The sequence below is a fragment of the Ambystoma mexicanum genome, chromosome 3q (assembly GCF_040938575.1).
Source record: "Ambystoma mexicanum isolate Mex_15411 chromosome 3q, UKY_AmexF1_1, whole genome shotgun sequence".
NCBI classification, from domain to species: Eukaryota; Metazoa; Chordata; class Amphibia; order Caudata; family Ambystomatidae; genus Ambystoma; species Ambystoma mexicanum.
Genome location: NC_090926.1, coordinates 543,872,383 through 543,894,771, shown reverse-complemented (window position 1 = coordinate 543,894,771; position 22,389 = coordinate 543,872,383). Strand labels below are relative to the sequence as shown.

Genomic DNA, 22,389 nt, shown 5'->3' with positions numbered 1-22,389 from the left:
CTGGGGCTTGGGAGCCCTCTACATTCAACTCTCTCTCCCTTAATGCCTCCCTGCTGGAGCCCTTCTGTCTTCTAGCTCCAACTTTCTGCAGTTCAGACGCTTTTACAAGCAGAGAGCGTAGGGTAGCTATCTCTCTTTTGAAGGATCCTTCCTCTGGAATGGTCTCCGCCCCTCTCAGGCTTGAGCCGGATCTCCTTGAGTTCTGGAAGCTCCTCAAGACCCTCCTTTTCTCTTCTTCCTTCCCCCTCCTCCCCTGCTAATTCCCCCATCTGCTGCATTTGACTGGCGGCCTGGTCCCTTCTGCGTTCTACAGGGCACCAAGCCCTCCTTGCCAGTCCACCCCAGTCATCACACTTACCCCCTGCACTCCCTGCATTCCCTGGCACTTGTCGACCTGGCCTCCCCTTACCGCTCGACTAGCGTGTGGGGCCTTCTTCCCCATCCTACCCACCCCACGCACTTACACGCTTCACACTCTGTTCTGCACTCCCCTTCCCACGCTAGAATCTGCATTCCCTCTGACCGGCCTCCCCATTCCCCTTTCACTTGCACTTCTTTTTACTGCACTTGCACGATCTGAATGCCACAAGGCCTAGAAGGACCGTTATTGTTATTGCTCATCCCTGTTCTCCCCTCCCCCTTTTTTGTCTTGTGGTGCCTTGAAACACAATTTGCTGTATTGGCATTTTATAAATACTCAGTAAATAAATAAACAGCATTGTGCTTGAGTAATACAAAATGCACCAACTTGCCTTCACCACATCAGAACGAATCATCTCTTACCTGGCATTATAATCTCTGGAAATCCCAGCTTTCTTGCCACAACTGTTGTCCTGTCTACGAGATGAGGGTAGTTTTTTCTGATTTGAACAGAGTCTCCGACAAGCATTTTCATTGTAACCCAAAGACCTAAAAAAAAGTGTTAACATTGAAATAAATTAAAGGATAAAACTAGTTCAATTCTTTGATCTGAAGGCACTTTTCTGAAATCATCAACTGTTATCACCTACCCCCATCCCACATTGGTCCTTTTGCTTCTTCATGTACATGTATATTGCTTTATTTCACACCTTCTGCCAGGAATCACTGCTCCTCTCTGCTTTGCACTTGTAACACAAGAGTCTCACGCCAAGCTTCCATTTAGACATGCATAGAGTGCCAGTGTTATTGCATTAAGTTAACTGCATAGGCAAAAGGGTAAACTATTTTCCATTTCATTTCTCATATTCCTGTTGAAACCGAGGGCAATGTTTGTGTTGCACAAGGATTCTTTGCTTTTACCATCATGCAGATATGCATATACTGCATCTACTGCATCACACATGCACTCCACCGTCCCCCTTCACACATCTTAATGCAGAATGAAGTCCACTTACAATTCTGATAGCCAGTATTAGTGAAATGTCTGAAGACATGTAACCTTGTTACTAATCTCTAGTACCACATGTAAAATAAAACTTAAAAGAGATCTACCGTTTCGTGTGGATGTGGGAAAAGAACGCACCTTGGCCACCCGTGTCTCCTCTGCACGATGTAACTTTGCTCAGGAGAGTGTGGAGAAAATCGTTCTCTGAGGACACACTAGCAAAAAGCAAAACACAATACAATGCATAAATACAGTACATACATTCATGCTGCTGTGTCATTAACAATCACTGCTCATTCTGTAATTGACTGTACATTTGTATTTCAATTATAACTAAGGCAAAGAGAAACTTAAAACTGCAGGCATACTGCACCTAGAATAGGAATTGTGTTCGTATATTGAAGGGTGCAAGGCAAAAAAGAGCTTTGAAATGTGCCGTACTGTGAAATAAATAGAAGGAACGAACAGCTGGATCTATACATCCTGAATATCGTATATTACGTACAGATGGAATGCCCAGTAAGGTGATACACAACATTCTCAAATGATACCTGCTACTCTAAATACGTAAACCTTAGTTCTGAGATGGCCTGCAATCACATATATTTATCAATTCCAGTTCTCTCATGGCTACAAAGGGTCATATGGGTTCCAGAATTACAAATCTGTCTGCTTTGGATTGTTGGACCATACTGCCAAGGACAGTGCTTAATTTGTAAAAAAATAAGTGCCAGGGCCCAAAAAATCTTGGCCCCCTAATGCCGGGCTGGGACCGGCGAGCGCCGCCCGCAACGCGGGCGTCACGGCCGAGGCCGGTTCAGTGCTAGATCTAGATTGGCCCACCACCAGCCCATCACATTGCTGCTGCTGCTCCATGTCACATGTTTGGCGCTGCAGCAACTGCTGGCACAGGCTAGTAGTGGGATGGATGCGGAAGGAGCACACATATCTATCTTTGTTTATTTCACAACTTATTTTATTACATGTTTTAAATCACTGAAAGTACTATGGGATTAACTAGATTTTTCAGGTTGGCATCAACTTGCATTCTGGGAGTTATAGTTTAACATTAAAACCACAACAATATTCTTTTGGCTTAAGATGTTGCTATAATGATTTACATGCTGTCATGTGGCTTTAATTAGAAATGTGCGTTTTTTGTAAGTAAACTCTACAAGACATTATTACTGTAGACCTTGAAATCCAACTATTTGAGCCAAGGTTTGTGATCCTGGTCAGACCCCTTCCCCCCTCGACATCCCCTGCTATGACATAGGATATGGCAACTGGCCTCTAAATGTCTATTCTATGTAGGTTTCCTATTCATATTGAAGTGGAGGTTATGTTCGGGATAGCCCTCGTATCTTCTGCCTCAGCACCCGTACTGCCGCCTTGCACATAACCAGCAGGACAGGCACCAGAAGTTAAAGGTGGAAGTTATATAGAAACTACAGCATCTGGGCATTTGATTGGCAGCTCCATAAGCAACCCAATGAAATCCATGCCTCCTAATTACCTACAATTATTTTAGCTGCCACAAGTGTTCCAGTGTTTCCCCCTGCTGACTAGTAGCTTGTGTAACATCTTCTTTCTGCTTTGCACTCAGTTTCAATATGGGCACGTTGATTTACATGTTAGCATTGTCACAGAGAGCCAGGTCAGCTTCACCCCATGGGTAAAAATCATTGGCAACACAAACAGTTTGGGCTTTTGTGTAGGCATGGGAAAGGCACTTGCCAGGCACTGCCGTAGTGGTATTACCTGGCTATAGAAGGTAGCAGGTGAAAAATGGTGCAGATACCTGGGCTGGGCATCTAAAAGTGTCTGGCAAATTCCTAATACTTATACAAAAGCCAAAACTGTTAGCTTTGCCATTACTTGTTTTTTACAGGACTTCAGTGAAGGACATGTATAGTGCTTATAAATGAAGTGCCTGAAGGCGAACCTGGTTAACACGTTTTTATTACACCAGTAGCACACCTACAGTGCCAAATAATTAAGTCATTAACTCTAAGAAGAACTGGCAGGTGCTTCTAATGCAAAGTTTGATGGTGAGGCTCCATTAAAGCAAGCTCAAAGAGTTCCAATGAGGTGATGTTTATCATATCATATGTGCATCAAGTGCTAAGCATGAGAAAAAGTGAAAGAAAAGAAAAAGCAAACCTAATTTTTCACGCCTTGAAACACTTGTGTATAGGCACGTTATAAATGCCATATCATATCATAATATTCAGTGTATGGACCATTATAGCATGCTAGTTTACAGAGAAACATCCTTAGTGAAGCAAGTGCATATTTCATCGTTGTATATAAAGCTATTTCCAAAGTAACATCCTGTTTGTAGGGCTGGATGAAGTTAGCTGACAGAAATCAAGGGAATTATAGACATAGTGTAGCCTGTCACTGTCACCCAAGCTCTAAATCGCTCGTGCTGCAATAGTTGTAAATATAGTTAAAAACAAACAGCAGATTGACCATAAAATATGGAGACAATCTCTAAACGCCACCAGAGGTCGTACCCAATGTAACCCGGGCGGCGGCATATCTCAGAATGGCGATCTGCTGGATAAACGTGTTTGTGTTCATAAGTTGAAAAAGGTCAAACATGCAGCCCGGTTAAGCATTAAATCAAGCCTCATGTTGAACAAAGCGTCAATCTGCTGGATAAACACGTTCGAGTTCACAGATTGATAAAGATTAAACATGCAACCCACTTATACATTAAATCAAGCCTCATGATGAGCGCGAGGGCTGCTCAATAAATCTAAGGCTCTGCTTACCTCGCGTACATGGAAACTCCATTAGCACTGGCCAGATGAATCTGGTCTGGGGAAGAAATGAAAGGCTGCCGGGCCCCTCTCATTCATTCAGCAGGGGCGGGGAGGCAGGGGATCACCTCTGCTTCTTTTTGTAGCAAAGTCAGCTCTGTCAGCTCACTAGAGTCCACCCACCCCCACCCACAACAATTTGTTATTGGAGGGAGCACGGCTGGCGCCACGCTGGCGGGTAACTGGGCCTCAGCAAGCGATTGAATTCATCAAAGAAAGTTAACCCTTTCGTGTTAACTTTCTTTGATGAATGCCTTCATCCCCTGGGCAGAATGAGTTCCGGTGCCGAAATAACTCTGCCGGTGCGGCCCACCCCCAACCACCGGCACAAATTAAGCACTGGCCAAGGATCATGTATGTTTGTAACTTTATCTACAGAAATCAAATGTGAAAAAATACAAAGAACTGAGTGTTACAAGTCTTAACTTCTCACAATATTTCTGCTAGTACGACGAGCAAGGAATTAGGTTAAAATATTCCACAATCCCATTTTTCTGAAGTTTAGCCCTGTAATTGTGTTGCCTTTTTTTCTGAAAACTAAATTTCTCCAAACCACAATATAGGCAGTAAATTCTGTAACTCGGCAGTCAATACTTTAAAGTAAAACACAAAAATCTCAACGCACTAACAAAATTAAAATCACGACTCTCTTCCAATTAATAAAAGCAAGTAAGGCACAGTAGTTCACATACAAATTGCTTGTAGAGTATTTGAATATCAACCATGCATTTACATTTAGGTTCTTCACGTGTAGTAATAGATTGTATGGTGCTTACATTGTATGTTAAAAGACCATTTTTAAACGTGTACACTTTAAAAGATTAAGATGTGGGTATTATCATGTGCTAGATTTTACTTGTGAAGCTGAATATCAAATGTATTTATTATACTTTTTAAAAATGTAAAGTATTTTGTTTTCACATCAAAATGTTTTAAATGTAATAACCCATCACCAAGTTTTTTAACTTACTTTAGAGCTGTTTTAATTTACTTTTCTAATTCCAATCATGACACATTTGGGTAAGTGTCTGATGGTGGTGTCTAACACCAAGTATGTACCCCTTATTTTATTAATTCTTTTGTTTACAATTCTAACTCCAATGCTAGCATGTGTATGGGAGTGAGGGGCCCCTAAGCCCCCTCGTGCCTTACACTCCTCAGTACAAGGCTTGGACCACGTGCCTCCGGTAGTGGGATTGCCCCTTGCCCTTATGTAAAGTTAACCACGGTTGACTGCTACATAGATGGGACTACTGAGCAGGGCACGGGGCATCCATCTTTTGTGCCCCCTTTCGACTCCATCTCGGGTAAACAGGCCTCACTGCGATAGTACAGCAATGCTCAGCTCCCCTTCCACCGCAGCAGCCAATGACAGAGACACACACACACAAGGCGCGCAGGCAGCTGGCCGGCCCCCACCCTTGTACTCCCCCTGCGAAGAAAAGCTCTGCGCTCCCATTCTCACGCTGAAGCCGGAGAAAGTTGCAACAACCAATATGATACAATTCTCTTCCTCTGAGATCACTACTAGCATGAGAACCAGCATGTGAACCAGGATGAGCTAAGCACTTTCTGCTTGTTAGCCCCCATAAACGTGCAAGCCACCCACCCCCATTTAGAGCAATTTATTGCCATCCTGGCCCTGCGCTCCCTGCCTAAGGTATTTCTTCCAAGTGCCAGACCCTCGCCTGTGCTGCGAAACCCACCCAACACACCCACTACTAACCTTAAGCATTTTACTACAATATATGTTTTTTCTCATACTAATAGGTTTGAAGTTTAGGAGATATGTGAAACACAGCTTGATTCTTTTTACATGCACAATAACGGTCAAGGCCTCTAATTAAAGCCACGAATGACCCAATTGTACTGACAATATTTATTATGTGTAACTTGTGTAGAAATATGAAAAGTAGCATAAAATGTTTTAGATAATTTGTTTAGTGTTTTTCGAATGCAGCTTATTAGCTTACGTAGTGACCACAGTGACCGGACCCTGACCTGCGTGGAACACAAGATATTTGACGTCCGTCATCTCGTCAACCACTCAGCAAACCAGAAGAAAGAGATGCCACCCACACCTACAGCACCACACCGCCTGGCCAATCGGGTCCATTTAGCACTTTTTGTTTTTACTTTTAACTTTTAGTTACTTTAATTGATATATATACGAGTATGATGTAAATGTTTGGTAGGGGTTTTTTGGGTTATTTCCTAGCTGGAGAAATAAACCATCCTTTGAACTCTTGCAGCCGGGTCTCAGTGCCTCCTTCCCCGACAGGGGTGGTTATTTTATTTTCTCTCACACGTAGTAAGCCGGGGAAAGGCACCTACATTTTTGGTGACCCCCGCAACGTGATTTAGAGAGGTGCCTCGAGGCCTGCACCGCCCGGTAGCGAGATCCAGGGCGCCCCCAGCAAAACCATTGCCTCCGCGGTTGACCAGACTGGGCACACCAAGAAGAAAGGGTCAAGGGTTTCCGGTTGACGAATACCCGATCGAAAAGGCTGCTCGCCAAGGCAGGCCACGGCTTGGTTGGGGGACGGACCAGAGCGAGGTCCGGCCGTGAGCGGCGACCCTCGGAGTACCTGACTGAACACGTGGAGTCCCGGTTGAAAAGACCCCAAAGGAAGGTAAGGGGAAAATACGGGAAGAAGGGAATTAGCAAACAAAGGGAAGGTAGTTAAGAATAGGGTCTGTGTGAGTGATGGTGAGGCTTTTCTGATCTATCCTTTATATGGCCATTAGGTGTTGTAAGAAGTGAGAAGAAGAGAAGTGGTATCCTAGCCCGTATGGGGTAGAAGGCGGCACCGCGTAGCATTTGTCCCGACCAAGTGCAGAATAGAGATAAAGAGAAAAATAGTAGGGGTCTCGTATATTGAGTAGACTCAGAGTAGTTTTATAATATTCTTTTTCCGTGGAGGTAAGAAATCTTGAGACATAATAAAGGTGAAAGGGGTGGGGAGTGAATGCAAAATAGTAGGTAGAATAGGGAAGAAGAAAAACCAGGGACAGTAACGGGAATAGGGAAAGAACAAAGGCGCGCAGGCAGTACATGTGTATGTTGCATGATTATATGTTTGTCGGTCTGCTTTGTGTACATGTTTTGTTGAACACGCTAAAGTATTTCAGTACAAGTAACTTTTTTGATTAATGAATAATAGGCAAAGAAATAAATTGTGAGAGGTTACCAGGTAACACCTCTCAGAAAGAATAGCTAATGTGACATACCATAATTGCAAGCTTTGATAAAGAACGTATTTTTCACATATTGTAACTGACATATCAAGTGAGAGGTTGGAAGGGACTCAGGGGTACCAGAACACACAAGAAAGAAAAAGAGGCATTGCCATGGGGGGAGTAACGCCACTGGCACATATTTGCCAGCACCTTCCACTATATAGCGACAGGATACAGAAGTATCACGATCAGTGGATCACTGAGATAAAAGGAGATGGGGTTATACCAATTTGGCCAGCAGGAGGGTCATTCAACAAAAGAGTGTTGGACCTAGTATCAACATATTTGCTAGCACGATACAAAGGGAAACAGTTACAGAACCGGAGAGAAGTATTAGATTTATGGCGAATGTTCGAGGAAGTTACCCCACAGCAGAGGTAGGTACAAGCCGAATGAAAGAAAAGCAGAAAATACCTGAAGAAGTAAGCGGGACACCAAAAAGGGAGTGCTCAACAACTACAACCGAGAACGAAGTAACAAAAATCTATCCCTTAATCACCAGGCCAGCAGTAGGGTTTAGTGAGCCCCTGTATATACCACCCACCCCCACTGCTCAGGGCGGGGCAACAGCCCCCGAGCCTCCACCATATGACAAAGGAGGCCTGTACGGCCCCACAAGTGCGCCTCCTGTGGACATAGCACGTTTAACAGGCGATTTAAATCGCCAGCTAGCACACGCACAAATGGAAATAACACGGTTAAGAGCTCTATGTGACAAAGGGCAAATGTTGCCAGGGGGAGGGGAGGTACCCCCGCTGTCACTGGCAGATCTCACACCCCCGATAGGGGCAGTAAGCAATGCAACCCCAGCAGCCTTGGTATCAGGGCAATCTATAGCATCGCAAGGGACGTCATCACAGCAAAGACAAGAACAAGAGTGGCAGTCAGGACAGTTCCTGTTCCAATTGAATAACAAGCCAGTAAGAATTATACGCCCAAACACACGGGAGAGTCAACAAAGTGGAGATCTGGGTGAAAGACAAAGAAGCGAACCCAAGGAAAACTGGGAAGATAATAACAAACTAGAGTCAGAGATAGAAGAAGTATGGGATGATTTAGATGAATACGAAGAGGCAGCTGCCGCAGAGGGTTCCCCACTGCCAAACTGCCGTTACCCAGACAAACTATCACCACCATTATGGCTAGGTAGATTAAGACAACGAACAGGGAGGATAGGGAACATACTGGTAAGTAAAATGAAAAAAGGGAGAACGAACAAAACAGGAAAGAAACAGAAACTACAAATGCCATTGATACATAAAGGAGCAGGTAGGCCAAATTATATTCCGTGGGCCCAAATGGACAAAAACAACCTGTTAAAACTCCTCCCCCCGCTGACGGGAGGAGCAGGTAAGTGGATACGTGTATTTGAGAAGAACACGGCAGGCGTGCCGTTAGCTATAGATGATGTAAAAATCTTATTAGTATCAGCAATCGGGGACCAAGCAGACACAATCTGGGAAAGGGCAGGGTTCCCGGGAGTAACAATGAGCTGTGATCGCCATGATGGATCACCATTCAACAATGTTCGAGCACAAGTGTGGGATGCATTGCAGCGTGCATTTCCAGACGTTCCAGACTTACATGCAGTGATGCAGTGCACGATGGAGGAGAGCGAGGATCCTACGCAATTCATTTTGCGAGTGCAAGACTTATGGAGAAGTGAAACTGGTACGACATGTAATCAATCAACAGCCTTATTTTATCTTATCATTAAAAAGGGGTTGCCGAAAGAGGTGCAGAAGGCCTTGGACAAAATAGCTAGGATCGAAGCCAAAGGGTGGCCTGAAATTCAGAGCATAATTGTACACCATTGGAGGAGAATCAAAGAGAAAGAAAAGGAGGTCACACAAAAGAGGCTGGCCGACGAAGCAAAACTAGTGCAGACAAAATTAGTGAAGGTTGGCGCCATTACTGCCAGTGTAACCGCAGACAGAGGAAACGAAGGAGAGGAAAACGCGGGAGGAAGGCCCGTTGGGATAGCAGCGCAGTGGGTTGGAGTGGACCAAGGACAGTGGAACAGAGAGGAACAGCCATGCCAAGGATCACAGTGGCAGAACAGGCCGGCCCAAGGACGAGGTGGGTACCGTAGGCAGTGGGGAGGATATGGAGGAATGGGAAACAGAGGGTATGCTGGGCAAGGACCAAGAGGAGGACAACAGGGGTCATGTTGGAATTGTGGAAGGTGGGGACATTATTCACGAGATTGTAGAATGCGACCATCAGGGTATTTTCAGCAGCAACAGCAGCAGCCCATGAACAATGAACAGGGGTGGGGCTGCCCACACCCAGGTAGCCCTTGTGGAGCTCCAATGGGGAGAGGGGGACAACAAGATCAGTACTGCTATGACCCCCAAATGCAACAAAGACAGCCAGCCCCACAACAGCAGCAACAGCAGCAGCCACAACAGCAAAACGCACTATAGCCCATGGCAAGGCAACACTCAGTAGGGAACATAAACAATAACCCTTTTGCAGCGGCCGCAAACGGTGCTCTTGCACCATTCTGTGGCGTAACAGTCGTAGGTGACAACGTTTTTTCAGTGCCAGGTCAGCAAAGATACCAAGACTAGGACAGCCCACAGGGAGTACTTGCGTGTCCAGTCCTATCCACCACACAAAGTGCACATGAGGAACCACTAGTGGCGGCAGAGATAAGAAACAAGCAGTTTATCTTTATGGTAGACTCTGGAGCAGAAAATTCATGTCTCACAGAAGGGCGGTTTCAGCTCTCGGGAAGAAATTTAGAGACGCAGGGGTTCTCTGGGGCTATTTTAAAAGTTCCTTACACAAAAGATCTTGATGTAACAGTAGGGGGAAAAACCGTGCGCGCACCCTTATTGTATTACGAAGACGCGCCAATGAATTTGATGGGACGAGACTTGCTCAGTAAGTTAAACATGACCATAGCCTTTACTGAAAGAGGGATAGTGTGCTCGACACCAGGGGTATGCCCCGTACGAGCACTCCTGATAATAAGCACGATTACAAAGGAAGTTGCAGTAAGAGGGATCCCCATTGACATGGACATGTTCGTCTATGGAAGTATTAGCCAGAGTAGTGCCTGAAATAACACAAAAAGAGTGGAGAATACCATTAGACTTCATATTCCGCCCAATCACACCAACAGATGTAGTGCCAGGCACAATTATATCTATAGACCTTGAGGCAGTTCAAGTTTCCAACAAACGCATTGTGGTCATAGGCCTGGACGCGCAGGGACGCGAATGGATAAGTGTGCTATTTATAGAGCCAAACATAATGCTAAAAGATATAACTGATGAAGAATTGTTTACCGATTACGAGGGGGATGGAGAAATAATCATGGAAATAAGCATACCATGTGACATTATGATCCAATACAGAGAAATACACAACCCACTCATGGCTAACATAAAGGCCCCACTGATAATATTTGATGAAGACATGGCCAGGGTAGCACCTGAAATTTGGACTACAGGGCCACACGATGTGGGATTGTTGCATGAGGTGACCCCCATAAAGATAAAATTGAAACCAGGTGCACTCCTACCCAGAGTGAAACAATACCCAATATCCAAAAGAAGCAGAGGAAGGTATTAGAGAAACAGTGAATGCACTCCTAAGCCAAGGTATCTTAGTGCCATCAACTTCCCCATGCAACACAGCGATTTTTCCAATTAAGAAAGCGAAAGGAGGGGCGTGGAGAATGGTCCAGGACCTCTGCCCACTCAATGACGTCATCCAAAAAGAGTTCCCATTAGTGCCTAACCCGGCATCAATATTGTGCATTATACCAAAAGAGGCAACTTGCTTCACTGTCATTGATTTGAAAAATGCCTTTTTCTCTGCGCCACTTGCACCAGAATCGCAGTACCTCACAGCCTTTAAATTAGGAAACAGTAGATATGAACACTGCAGACTCCCACAGGGGTATTGCGTGAGCCCAAGCATTTTTAACAGAGTACTACGAGAAGACATCGGCAACATAGATGTAGGGAGCACCATCATACAGTACGTAGATGATTTACTCGTCTGCATCAAAACAGAAGAAGAGTGTAGAAAAGACTTGATAACACTGCTAAATGTATTGGCTGCCAAGGGATACAAGGTGGACAAAGGAAAGTTCCAATACTGCTTTGCAGACATTGTATATCTCGGCCAGCAAATATCTAAAGATGGAAAAAGAATACTACCAGACAGAGCAGCGGCCATTCGACACATTATCATACCAAAAACAGTGAAGGACATGCAGACATTTCTTGGCATATTTAACTATTGCCGAGCATGGATTCTCAATTATGCAGCATACACACCGCCAATGCTACAAGCACTGAAGGAAGCACAGAAGAACAGGGCCCCAATAAAATGGACACCTGAGACAATTGCCCAATTCTCTCGATTAAAAGACCTTATTGCAGACGCCCCAGTCCTTGCAAATCCAGATTATGAAAGGGAATTTTTCCTGTTTTCACACAGCAATGGAACATTGATGACAGCAGTATTGACACAAAAGACATTGCTAGGCCACAAACCATTAGCATACTACAGTGGAATATTAGACCCAGTAATGCAGGGACATTTCGCTTGCGAACAGGCCCTCGCTGCAGTGGCCTTCGCCATTGGGAAAAGTGCCACGATCGTAATGGGATGTTCAGTGACGCTATATGCGGAACACTCATTATTTACTATCTTGGAAAGATCAAAATCTACTCTCACAACACAAAGAGCATCTGTTTATGAAATAATAATATCAAGTCCAAATGTACACGTGGTCAGATGCAAGACAGTGAACCCAGCCACATTCATTACAGAGCCATGCACAACTGAAGATTTACAGGAACACGATTGTAGCACATATGAGGGAGAGGGTGATGACATTCCCAAAGCATGAGAAAATGCCCTTACAGAAGGAGAAATCTATTTCATAGACGGGTCAACAGCCATAAACTCAGAGACAGGAGAGAAACATGTGGGGATGGCAGTAGTGCGCATGGAAGAAGACACATACGAAGTGATTGTTCAAAAGCGCCTCCCCTCACATTACTCTGCACAAGCAGCTGAACTGACTGCACTAATCAGTGCGTTACACACAGCCAAAGATTGTGCCGTAACAATATATTCAGACTCAGTTTACGTCACCACCACACTTCACTCAGGGCTATCACGCTGGCGAAGGAGAGGGTTCAGAAGAGCAGACAGGTGCCCCGTACAACATGCAACGTTACTAAAAGAACTAATAGAAGCTTTAGCAGAGCCATCAGTAGTGGCAGTGGTTAAATGCAAAGCCCATACCAATAACACAGACGCTGTCTGATTGGGGAACGCGACAGCCGACACAGCAGCGAAGGAGGCCTCGTACTTCAATAAGACACCAACATCAGAGTACGTGGTAGAAACAGCCACAGCAGTACCACCAGCAGAAGCATACAGTAACACGCCCACAGCACAATTGATAGAACTCCAGAGAAGGGCCCCATCGGAAGAGCAGGAGTTGTGGGGCAAACAAGGATTTAAACAATCAGCCACAGATCTCATTTGGAGACAGGAAACGACAGGCAAGGTAGTGATGCCTGTAGAATTATTAGAAGTAGCGTTCCAACAACTGCATTTCCCAGCTCACGTTGCAAAACAACACATCGCCTCAGACATTCAGGAGGATTGGTTTGTACAATTCAGGAATGACATTACGAACTCTGCGTGGCACTATGCCACGCCCTACAGGTCCATTCAGAGAACTACATATAGACTATGCCGATATGGGAGAAAGATGTAATGGAGCGAGATACTTGATTGTGGTGGTATGCCCTTTTTCACGGTGGGTGGAAGCGGGCCCCTGTTCCCATCCTGATGCAAAATGTGCTGCCAAGTTCCTTGTGCGAGAAGTATTCTCGTGGTGGGGAATCTGTGACGTGATCCGTTCAGACAACGGCACGCACTTTGTGAATGATCTTTTCAAAGAAGTAACCTCCCTTCTGGGGGTGAAACATAAACTATGTTTGAGTTATCATCCAATGGCCAAAGGAGTTGTGGAGAGGATCAACGGGCTGCTCAAAAGCAATTAATCGAAATTATGCAGCACGTTGGAAAAATAATTGGGTATATTGTCTGCCCCTAGCACTGTTCCAACTCAGAAATCAACTATGCAAGGATCACCATTTAAGCCCGCACGAAATCGTGACGGGGAGAAGAATGCACACACCACTCTCTCCTGTAAGGAGGGCGTCTGATGCACACAGGGCTGCCACAGTGCTGGGGGAAGAGTTTAAGGAATACCTAGCACAGCTAACGCGTGCAGTACGCTGCATAGCAAAACAAATTGCTCTGCCATTTACTGAAGATGTAGCAACAGACACCTCCATGCTGGCAGCACATAGCCCGGAAGGGACTTTAATGCCAGGGGAACACATCTATGTTAGATGTTTTGTAAGAAGGTGGAATTCACCAAGATTTCATGGTCCATACACAGTGGTGTACAGCACCCCAACTGCAGTTAAAGTGAAGGGACGGAAATACTGGGTGCACCTCTCGGACGTGAGAAGGGCGCGTGGTGTCGCACTCCCCCAAAATGAAAGACTGTGTGGATGGCACCGCTAACACAGTTTGACAAAATGAAAACTGCAACTAAGACAGAGAAAGAATAGTGAAAAAGCAAAATGTTTTTTTATAAATATTCTGTCTTTCTCTCTCTCTCTCTCTCTCTCTTTTCTTTTTTCTTTTTAAATCTCATATGAATTGTGTTATTTTTTCTATTTTTCTTGATTGTTTACATGATAAATGGAAAGAAATTGTTAAATGCCTAATTGAGCAAAAAGATGAAAAAGAATGAACAATTGCAAATATATTTCTTTTCATGATGACTTAACGAATTTGTCTCGCCCACATAGGTTCAACATGAGCCAATGCGATGAAACGGCTAAGCAGGCTGAAATGTTAGATAGAAATAGGGATGTCACTAGGGCCAGTAGATTAAGTAATGTGGAATGCTTTATAAAATATGCTGCCATACTATTTGCAATAATGATGTTTTATTTTATTTGGTATAATGTTGTTTTATTTGTGGCAAATGAAATGAACAAAGGGGGGAGCGGGGCATATATGACAAAACCAGGGTCTAAACTAATATGGACTGCAGTAACAACCATATTGAAGGACACTTATAATGTTGAATCAAATAGTATAAATACAACGTCACCCTATGTACAATTACACGTGAACAAAACTGCTATTCCATTGTTGAGTAATACTATGGCTAAGGAAATAGAGCTTGGATGGAATGTAAATGACGATTACTGTTGGTTGACTAACTCCAGAAATACAAGCACACACACACACACACGGCACCAGAAACCACTACTGAATACACACATGTCACCATGAACAACATTGATGATGCATGGTCCAGAATATTCCCGCTGCAATATCAACGAGTTGGTACCCAATTAAAAAATAAAAGAAGGAGGAGAAAAAGGGGGGGCGGGAAAAAACAGATATGATATTTATCACGATCTGGGGTTAGATGAAATAGAGGACCCCGACACACTGACCAATCAAATAAATGGTATTCAGACATGAGCGCTGCAGCAAACCAAGCAAGTAATGAAAGTTGCTACGTGTGCTCACTTATTCCTCATGCAACTGGAACCCCACAAATGTTAATTCCATAGAAAGTACCCTTGTCTGAGGCCCAATGTTTGATTCATCTGATGCTGTGTAGAATAAAAAAGACATTTCAGGCACACACAGTCACCATGGAAAAATTGGAAAAGGAACAAACATGCACCAGCAGACGACAAGGAGCAATCTGCCTCCAAGAGCCATTTTTCATCATAAAAGGGACAAGGTATGCAGACGACAAGTGGCATGATGAAACGATTAAATGCAAAGCTGAGGGGCTTCGAGGGCTGCCAGACGAAACATACGAGTGGGCAAAAGAAACATGCATCCCCATCTGGTCACAGCATATCACCAAGCTGACATGGGTCACACCCCTGGAGAGACCCATGAAGATTCAAAGGGAAATACCGCACAAACCTTGCTTCCATGGAGAAGGGAAGGTGAATATGGGAACTGCACAGCAGTGTAATAAGACTTTAATAATACCAGATATGAAAAAAGGCACTGCTGCATTAATGGACATATACTGGATCTGTGGCAAACAAGCTTACCTGCATCTCCCAGCATCCTGGAGGGGCACTTGTGCCCTAGCCACACTTCACTCAGCACCAATGGTGATACCAGAGAGCCACATACAATTTACAGCAAGGCCTTCGGCTGACAGTTCGACAGCAGGCCAATCGGCTGACATATCGGCAGCAGGCAATCGGCTGAACCATCGACAATCACGGAGCCCCCAGCATACGAACTATTGTCAGACAAAACATTGAGAACCAAGTTGTCACGCAGCAAAAGATCCAATTATATTTCGTCCAAATCGTCAGAACTCCTTGCTGAAATCCCGCAGCAGTACAAGCTTTTCTCATCTGCAGAGACATTTTTTGCATCATTTCTAGCACCAGGCGTTCAAGCAAGGACAAACACGAAATGGCTGCAGATAACACGCTGGGAGCTCATCCAGCTGGCTAACGACACTGAAGAGGGATTCAACATCATAACAATAGAGCTCCGTGCACTGCGCCTGATGATGATGCAAAACAGATATGTCTTAGTTCTTATCACGGCAAAGGACGGCGGTGTTTGCAAAATAATTGGGGGGGCGTGTTGCACGTTCGTACCAACTTCAGATGCTGACAACGGGACACTGTCACACGTGATAACAGCAGTGCATAATTTAGGAGAAAGAATGAGAGCAGAAGGTGGAGCAGACAACAACACGTGGTTCGACAATCTGTTCAGCTGGATACCATCATGGGTGAACATAGCAGCGAAGATACTCATTCCCATTATTGTCTTTCTTCTCCTAATATTCTGTGTGTGCCAACTGGGACTAAGATGCTGTGAAAATAATATGCCTAATTCAGCAACGATGATGGTAACAGTGGGCCGACAAACAACGGTGGCTACCATGATAGATGCACAATTACAAACTGGAGATTACACCACACCGCAGTATAGAATGACTACTATCTATAGGCAGTATGGGGACGTGGTTGATAGTCTACATCGCACTACCATTAAAGAACCAAAGGACTTGCTGTGGTATAACGAGGTTTGGATAGATTTAGATGAGGATGGTGGGATATACTTAATGGTCACCCCAGAAGAATACGCAAGAAGAGGTAACAGCTTAAGAAGTGTGTGCAAAGCATGGATGCCAATAAAGGGTACACCTGCTTGGGATGAGGCTGTGGCTGAAGCTGAGCGCTACCAAAGGGAGAACGGAAAGAACGAGATAAGTAGTTTGTTACTTTAGATGTTACGAAAGGGGGGAATGTATGGAGTGAGGGGCCCCTAGGCCCCCTCGCGCCGTACACTCCTCAGTACAAGGCTTGGACCATGTGCCTCCGGTAGTGGGATTGCCCCTTGCCCTCATGTAAAGTTAACCACGGTTGACTGCTACATAGATGGGACTACTGAGCAGGACACGGGGCATCCATCTTTTGTGCCCCCTTTCGACTCCATCTCGGGTAAACAGGCCTCACTGCGATAGTACAGCAATGCTCAGCTCCCCTTCCACCGCAGCAGCCAAGGACAGAGACACACACACACAAGGCGCACAGGCAGCTGGCTGGCCCCCACCCTTGCACTCCCCCTGTGAAGGAAAGCTCTGCGCTCCCATTCTCACGCTGAAGCCGGAGAAAGTTGCAACAACCAATATGATAAAGTTTTCTTCCTCTGAGATCACTTCTAGCATGAGAACCAGCATGTGAACCAGGATGAGCTAAGCACTTTCTGCTCGTTCGCCCCCATAAACGTCCAAGCCACCCACCCCCATTTAGAGCAATTTATTGCCATCCTGACCCTGCGCTCCCTGTAAGGTATTTCTTTCAAGTGCCAGACCCTCGCCTGTGCTGCGAAACCCACCCAACAGACCCACCACAAACCTTAAGCATTTTACTACAATATATGTTTTTTCTCATACTAATAGGTTTGAAGTTTAGGAGATATGTGAAACACAGCTTGATTCTTTTTACATGCAGAATAACGGTCAAGGCCTCTAATTAAAGCCACGAATGACCCAATTGTACTGACAATAATTATTATGTGTAACTTGTGTAGAAATATGAAAAGTAGCATAAAATGTTTTAGATAATTTGTTTAGTGTTTTCCGAATGCAACATATTAGCTTAGGTAGTGACCACAGTGACCGGACCCTGACCTGCGTGGAGCACAAGATCTTTGACGTCCGTCATCTCGTCAGCCACTCAGCCACCCAGAAAGAAGAGATGCCACCCACACCTACAGCACCCACCGCCTGGCCAATCGGGTCCATTTAGCACTTTTTGTTAGAGTTACTTTAATTCATATATATACGAGTATGATGTAAATGTTTGGTAGGGTTTTTTTGGGTTATTTCCTAGCTGGAGAAATAAACCATCCTTTGAACTCTTGCAGCCGGGTCTCAGTGCCTCCTTCCCCGACAGGGGTGGTTATTTTATTTTCTCTCATGCGTAGTAAGCCGAGGAAAGGCACCTACACATGTAAGAGGCAAGTGCTTCATGGTGGTTATAGTCACAGCATGAAAATATCTATGGAGACATTTTGGTAAGGGGAAGTGAAGTACACGTGTTCTGTTTCGTCAATCCTTCTCACTCTACCTACAATCAACAGGTCCACATCCTGAAAACTCTGGCTTTCTCCTGCCACTCCAAAAGTACACAGATGGACTTTTATATAAAGACGGGTGAGCCTGGAAGGTATCTCTTTGTGGACCGGGTTCCAAGTTCAGAAGGCACTGGCACAGATTCATTGGACAAACTACCAGGGACCAGCAAAGGTTCTAGGCGTCACTGCAGAGCAGCTTTTGTTCAATGCATGGCAAGATTTGAGACTGATCCTAGACTGCGCTGTACAAACTAAGAAAGTTGAATTGGAGCCTCTATTTCATTTTCCTTGGAGCAATTTCCATCATACTGTTGCAGAAATTAAAACTTTGCATGAAAAAGAGTTGTGCATATATCAGCTGCGGGAATAGCTCCCTAAAAGGGGAGGGGGACTCACTGATGGTTAAATAATTGTAGGTTTTCGTTTCGAGAATGTTCTAAACAATTGAAGTTGAAGTAGATAGCATTTAAACAACAAAGATAGGTTACAGGTAAGTATGTAGGGTTTAACATTAGATTAAGGCACTGTAAACAGACCTCAGAGCATGCATGCCACTTTAGTAGAAATCAACTGACACGTTTTAATTTGCTTAGCAGCCACAGGGGCTGAAATCACATTGCAAGAGCACACGTTCCTTGCAGGAGTACTGTCTTCTGTGGTTGAATGTGAATGTTACGCTGCCCCATCCACTGTAGAGCGAGGGCAGTTATTAGCTGATATGGAGATCATGATCCGGATTTCCTTGTAGACCTCAGAGGCCACAGAGAAGAAGCAATCGGCCTCCTCTGTCTTCTTTTCTGAAACTCACAGGTTCTGGGGACCTAAAGATAAAAGGGGGACTTCTAAAATCTATTGAAACTACTTACTAACACATCACTGTTTGATGGCAGCATTTCATAAAGAGATGGAGTCTACGTTTCCATCCACAAAATTCCAGCCATATTACCACCACAGCCTCACCTTAGGAAACAGTCCAATGCCATTAACTAAGGTGAGGATACCCTCACTGTCATGTTGAGTCTGTATGCACTGCCATTAATCTTGAGAGGGCCTTACCTCCGTGCCAAAATGGAGGGAGGTACTGTTTGTGCCCTGCCCGTCTTTGACGTGCAAAAAGAATAAAACAAACACACCCCTGACGGGGAATAAGGCAAAGAGAGCAGGCTGAGAGAGTTCAAGGCAAGGTGTTTATCTGTTGAATGGCATTCAAAAGATCTCTGAGAGCGCTCTGCCAAAATTAATGTTACATTACATTTTTATAGAGTAAAATGATGCAACTAACATAGGATACTACGTTGATCCCGGATTGGTCAGTTCGCACATGTCTCAGGTGTGGGTGGCATCTCTTCCTCCGGGTTGGTTGCTTGGTTGGTGGGAGGATTGACGTCAGACATCTGTGCTCCGGATGGGTGATGGTCAGGTCGCTGTGAAGCAGGGTAGTCACTATCTAAGCTAACATAATATATTCTCCATCCTTCATGCACTAAATAATTCTTGTTCGAAGTCCTTTTAGTAGTTTATCATGTCTCTATAAAAGTCACACATATATATACTATTAATTACATTGGATTATACAGGTCGTAGGGTAGGGGTCTTGAACACTATAATACATTGGTTGAAGTGTGGGTCTGTGTTCAAAAGATTCTCTGGTATGTGGCATTTGTTAGTGGTAGGCAACGATATACTGCAGCAGAGGTCTAATGTTAGTTGGGGATTGTTGGGTGGGCATCATGGCATGGTCAGCGGTCTGGCACGTGAAAGGAATACCTTGCAGGGACACAGGGTCAGGATGGCAGTAAGTTTCCACTTGGCGAAGGTGCGGGGGCAAGGGCACGTTTGTGGAGATGAACGGGCTATGTGCTTAGCTCATGCTGGTTCACATGCAGGACAGTGATGTGTTACATATATTATTTGTTGCAAACACCTCCGGCTCCAGCGTGAGAATGGAATTGCTGAGTTTTCCAGTCAGAGTGAGAACGAGGGTGGGGGCCATGTGCCCTGAGCGCCTGGCTTTGCTGCTGCGAGAATGGGAGGAGAAGCGTCTTTGTACTATCGCAGTGAGGCCTAGTCACAAAGATGGAGTCGAAAGGGGGTTAAAAAAATGGATGCCCCGTGTCCTGCTCAGTGGTCCCATCTACGCGAAAGTCAACAAAGTCAACATCGCATAAGGGCAAGGGGGCAAACACACTACTGGAGGCACTTGGTCCGAGTTTTGTACTGAGAAGTAAAGGATGAGAGGGGCCTGATGGCCCCTCGCTCCCACACAGTTCCTTATCACCAACACAGTTCTATATGGGAATTGCTACATTCTATCATTTTCTGAGTGCTAGCGCCTGTAGGCAACCCCTCTTGAAATGCTTGCTGAGTTTGCTCGAGTCTATTGAATTTACATAGATGAACTAACAAGTAAAAGCAATTTGATGAGACTGTCACTTATTCTGTCAACTGTTTTATTACTATCAATTTATCCAATCCCAAAACTAAATTATTAGTTTTTACCCTCAAAGTTATAGGATACATACATATTTCTGGTGCTTCTGCTTGCCTGAACACTATTCTGCAGGTATCCTTGCAAATCCTATGAACTTGAAGTTTATGTCACTCTGCTGCATTCATATTTGGCTTCAAAGTATGTTCTTAGCTGAACAATGGTAAAGTTCAATGTCCTGACTGGGATGCTACTTAAAGGAACTACCATTAAATAGGCAAACGTAGATGAAAATCGTGTCTTCCTGAATAATCATAGCAAAAGTGAACAAGGATTCAAACAAGTACAGAAACCCATCCATACCCTCTATCCAAGGTTGCCTCAGAATCACCCTTTCCCCTCAGTGATGGGGGAGTCCAGTCTACTTATATTCTGCCGGCTAGCAAAATAATTAAGGTTCGCCACCTTCTTGGGAGACACCCAGAGCCTTTATTGTTCAGATATAAAAAAAAAAACTGTGGATATTTTCTTGCCTTTCATTTTCCTTCTTTTTATCAGAATGAAGGCTGAAGGGCAATCTAGAGTGCCCACAATGGTGGTTCTAGGCTACTGAGAACATATTGAAACATATGGCCCCCAGTCAGTTCACGGGAGGTCTATGGAGGCCTGATTTTATTCCTATCACTGTCCATCGTTTACAATGATATGGAATACACCACTGTTGATAACTGCAGGATGCCTCTTACATACTCAGAGAAGTCCCAACAATGATAGGCTGGGCCCTCTAATCCTCCCTTGAAGTATGTATTAAGGTCTTGGAAAAACAAAAGTAATATTCACTCGAGTAGGCAGCTGTCGAAAATGTGAGAGCCTGCCATGACTGAAGGATGTTCCTCTCCACCCCTCTCCAACCCCTAATCCGCTCCTCTCACCTCACTCTTAAAGAGCACTCTTTGCTTTTGTTTAGGATTATTCTTACTGGTGGCCTTATTGTTCTTTGTATTTCAGGGGAGAAAAAAGAATACATATCATATATAAATATGTTAAAAAAAAGACTGGAGGATGCAGTGGTCATGGAATCACTTTCAGTCTTTGAACAGTTCTACATGACAGAAGACTGGATCACTACATTACACTCTAAGGAGGAAGCATGGGCAACTGCCACCGTCACTGGGGCACATATGTTGTAACCATCGACTCTAAATCTGGGTTGATTAGAATTGGCATTTGGGCAAACAGCCAGATGGGTGCTACATTAAACCAAGTGCTTAGCTGACAGGGGTGGACTGAGAACCAAAAGAGGCCCTGGAAATCATTTTCAAAGTGGCCCCATATTACACATTTTCAGCAAGCCCAACCCTTTTCCTATGAGAAAATGTGGATGTAAAATAGGTTAGCACACAAAAGAGGCCCAGGGTTCAGAGGCCTACCAGGACATCTCCAGAATTCCGTATAGGCCAGTCCACCCCTGGCTGAGGTTGGACATTCTTAAGGATGTCCTATTACTTGCAGGGTTCTCTGTTGCTCTGAACAGGGCAGAGTAAGTGTACAATGTCTGAGGGGGGTCCACAGTTATGGGAAAATGAATGTTCTTGTCTTGTTGTCACAAGGAACCCTTTTCGATATCACAATCTTTCCCAATTTGGAAAACAACCAACACCTCCTCAGCTGTGGGTTCTGTGATGCCCTCTGACATTTTTCGTTGTGTGGCCTACAAGTGTCAGACTGGTAGAGAACTGTGCATGGACACCACATGAATACATGTAGGCCAAAAAAGGAGTCAGAATGTGTGTGTTTTCATGCTGGGGGAGCATTTGAGGGAA

The 22,389-nt window shown here is 44.6% G+C and overlaps 1 protein-coding gene across 2 annotated transcripts in view; it reads right to left on the bottom strand.

The window, feature by feature from the left end:
* Positions 1-22,389, bottom strand: part of DOCK2 (dedicator of cytokinesis 2) — a 2,833,934-nt gene that overhangs the window by 2,297,806 nt on the left and 513,739 nt on the right. For both annotated transcript variants that reach the window (XM_069654309.1, XM_069654310.1), the window contains exons 12-13: positions 1,505-1,581; positions 784-909 (exon numbers count right to left, since the gene is read on the bottom strand). In XM_069654309.1, the coding sequence (XP_069510410.1) occupies positions 784-909; positions 1,505-1,581 (203 nt within the window). The remainder of the gene's footprint in view (positions 1-783; positions 910-1,504; positions 1,582-22,389) is intronic.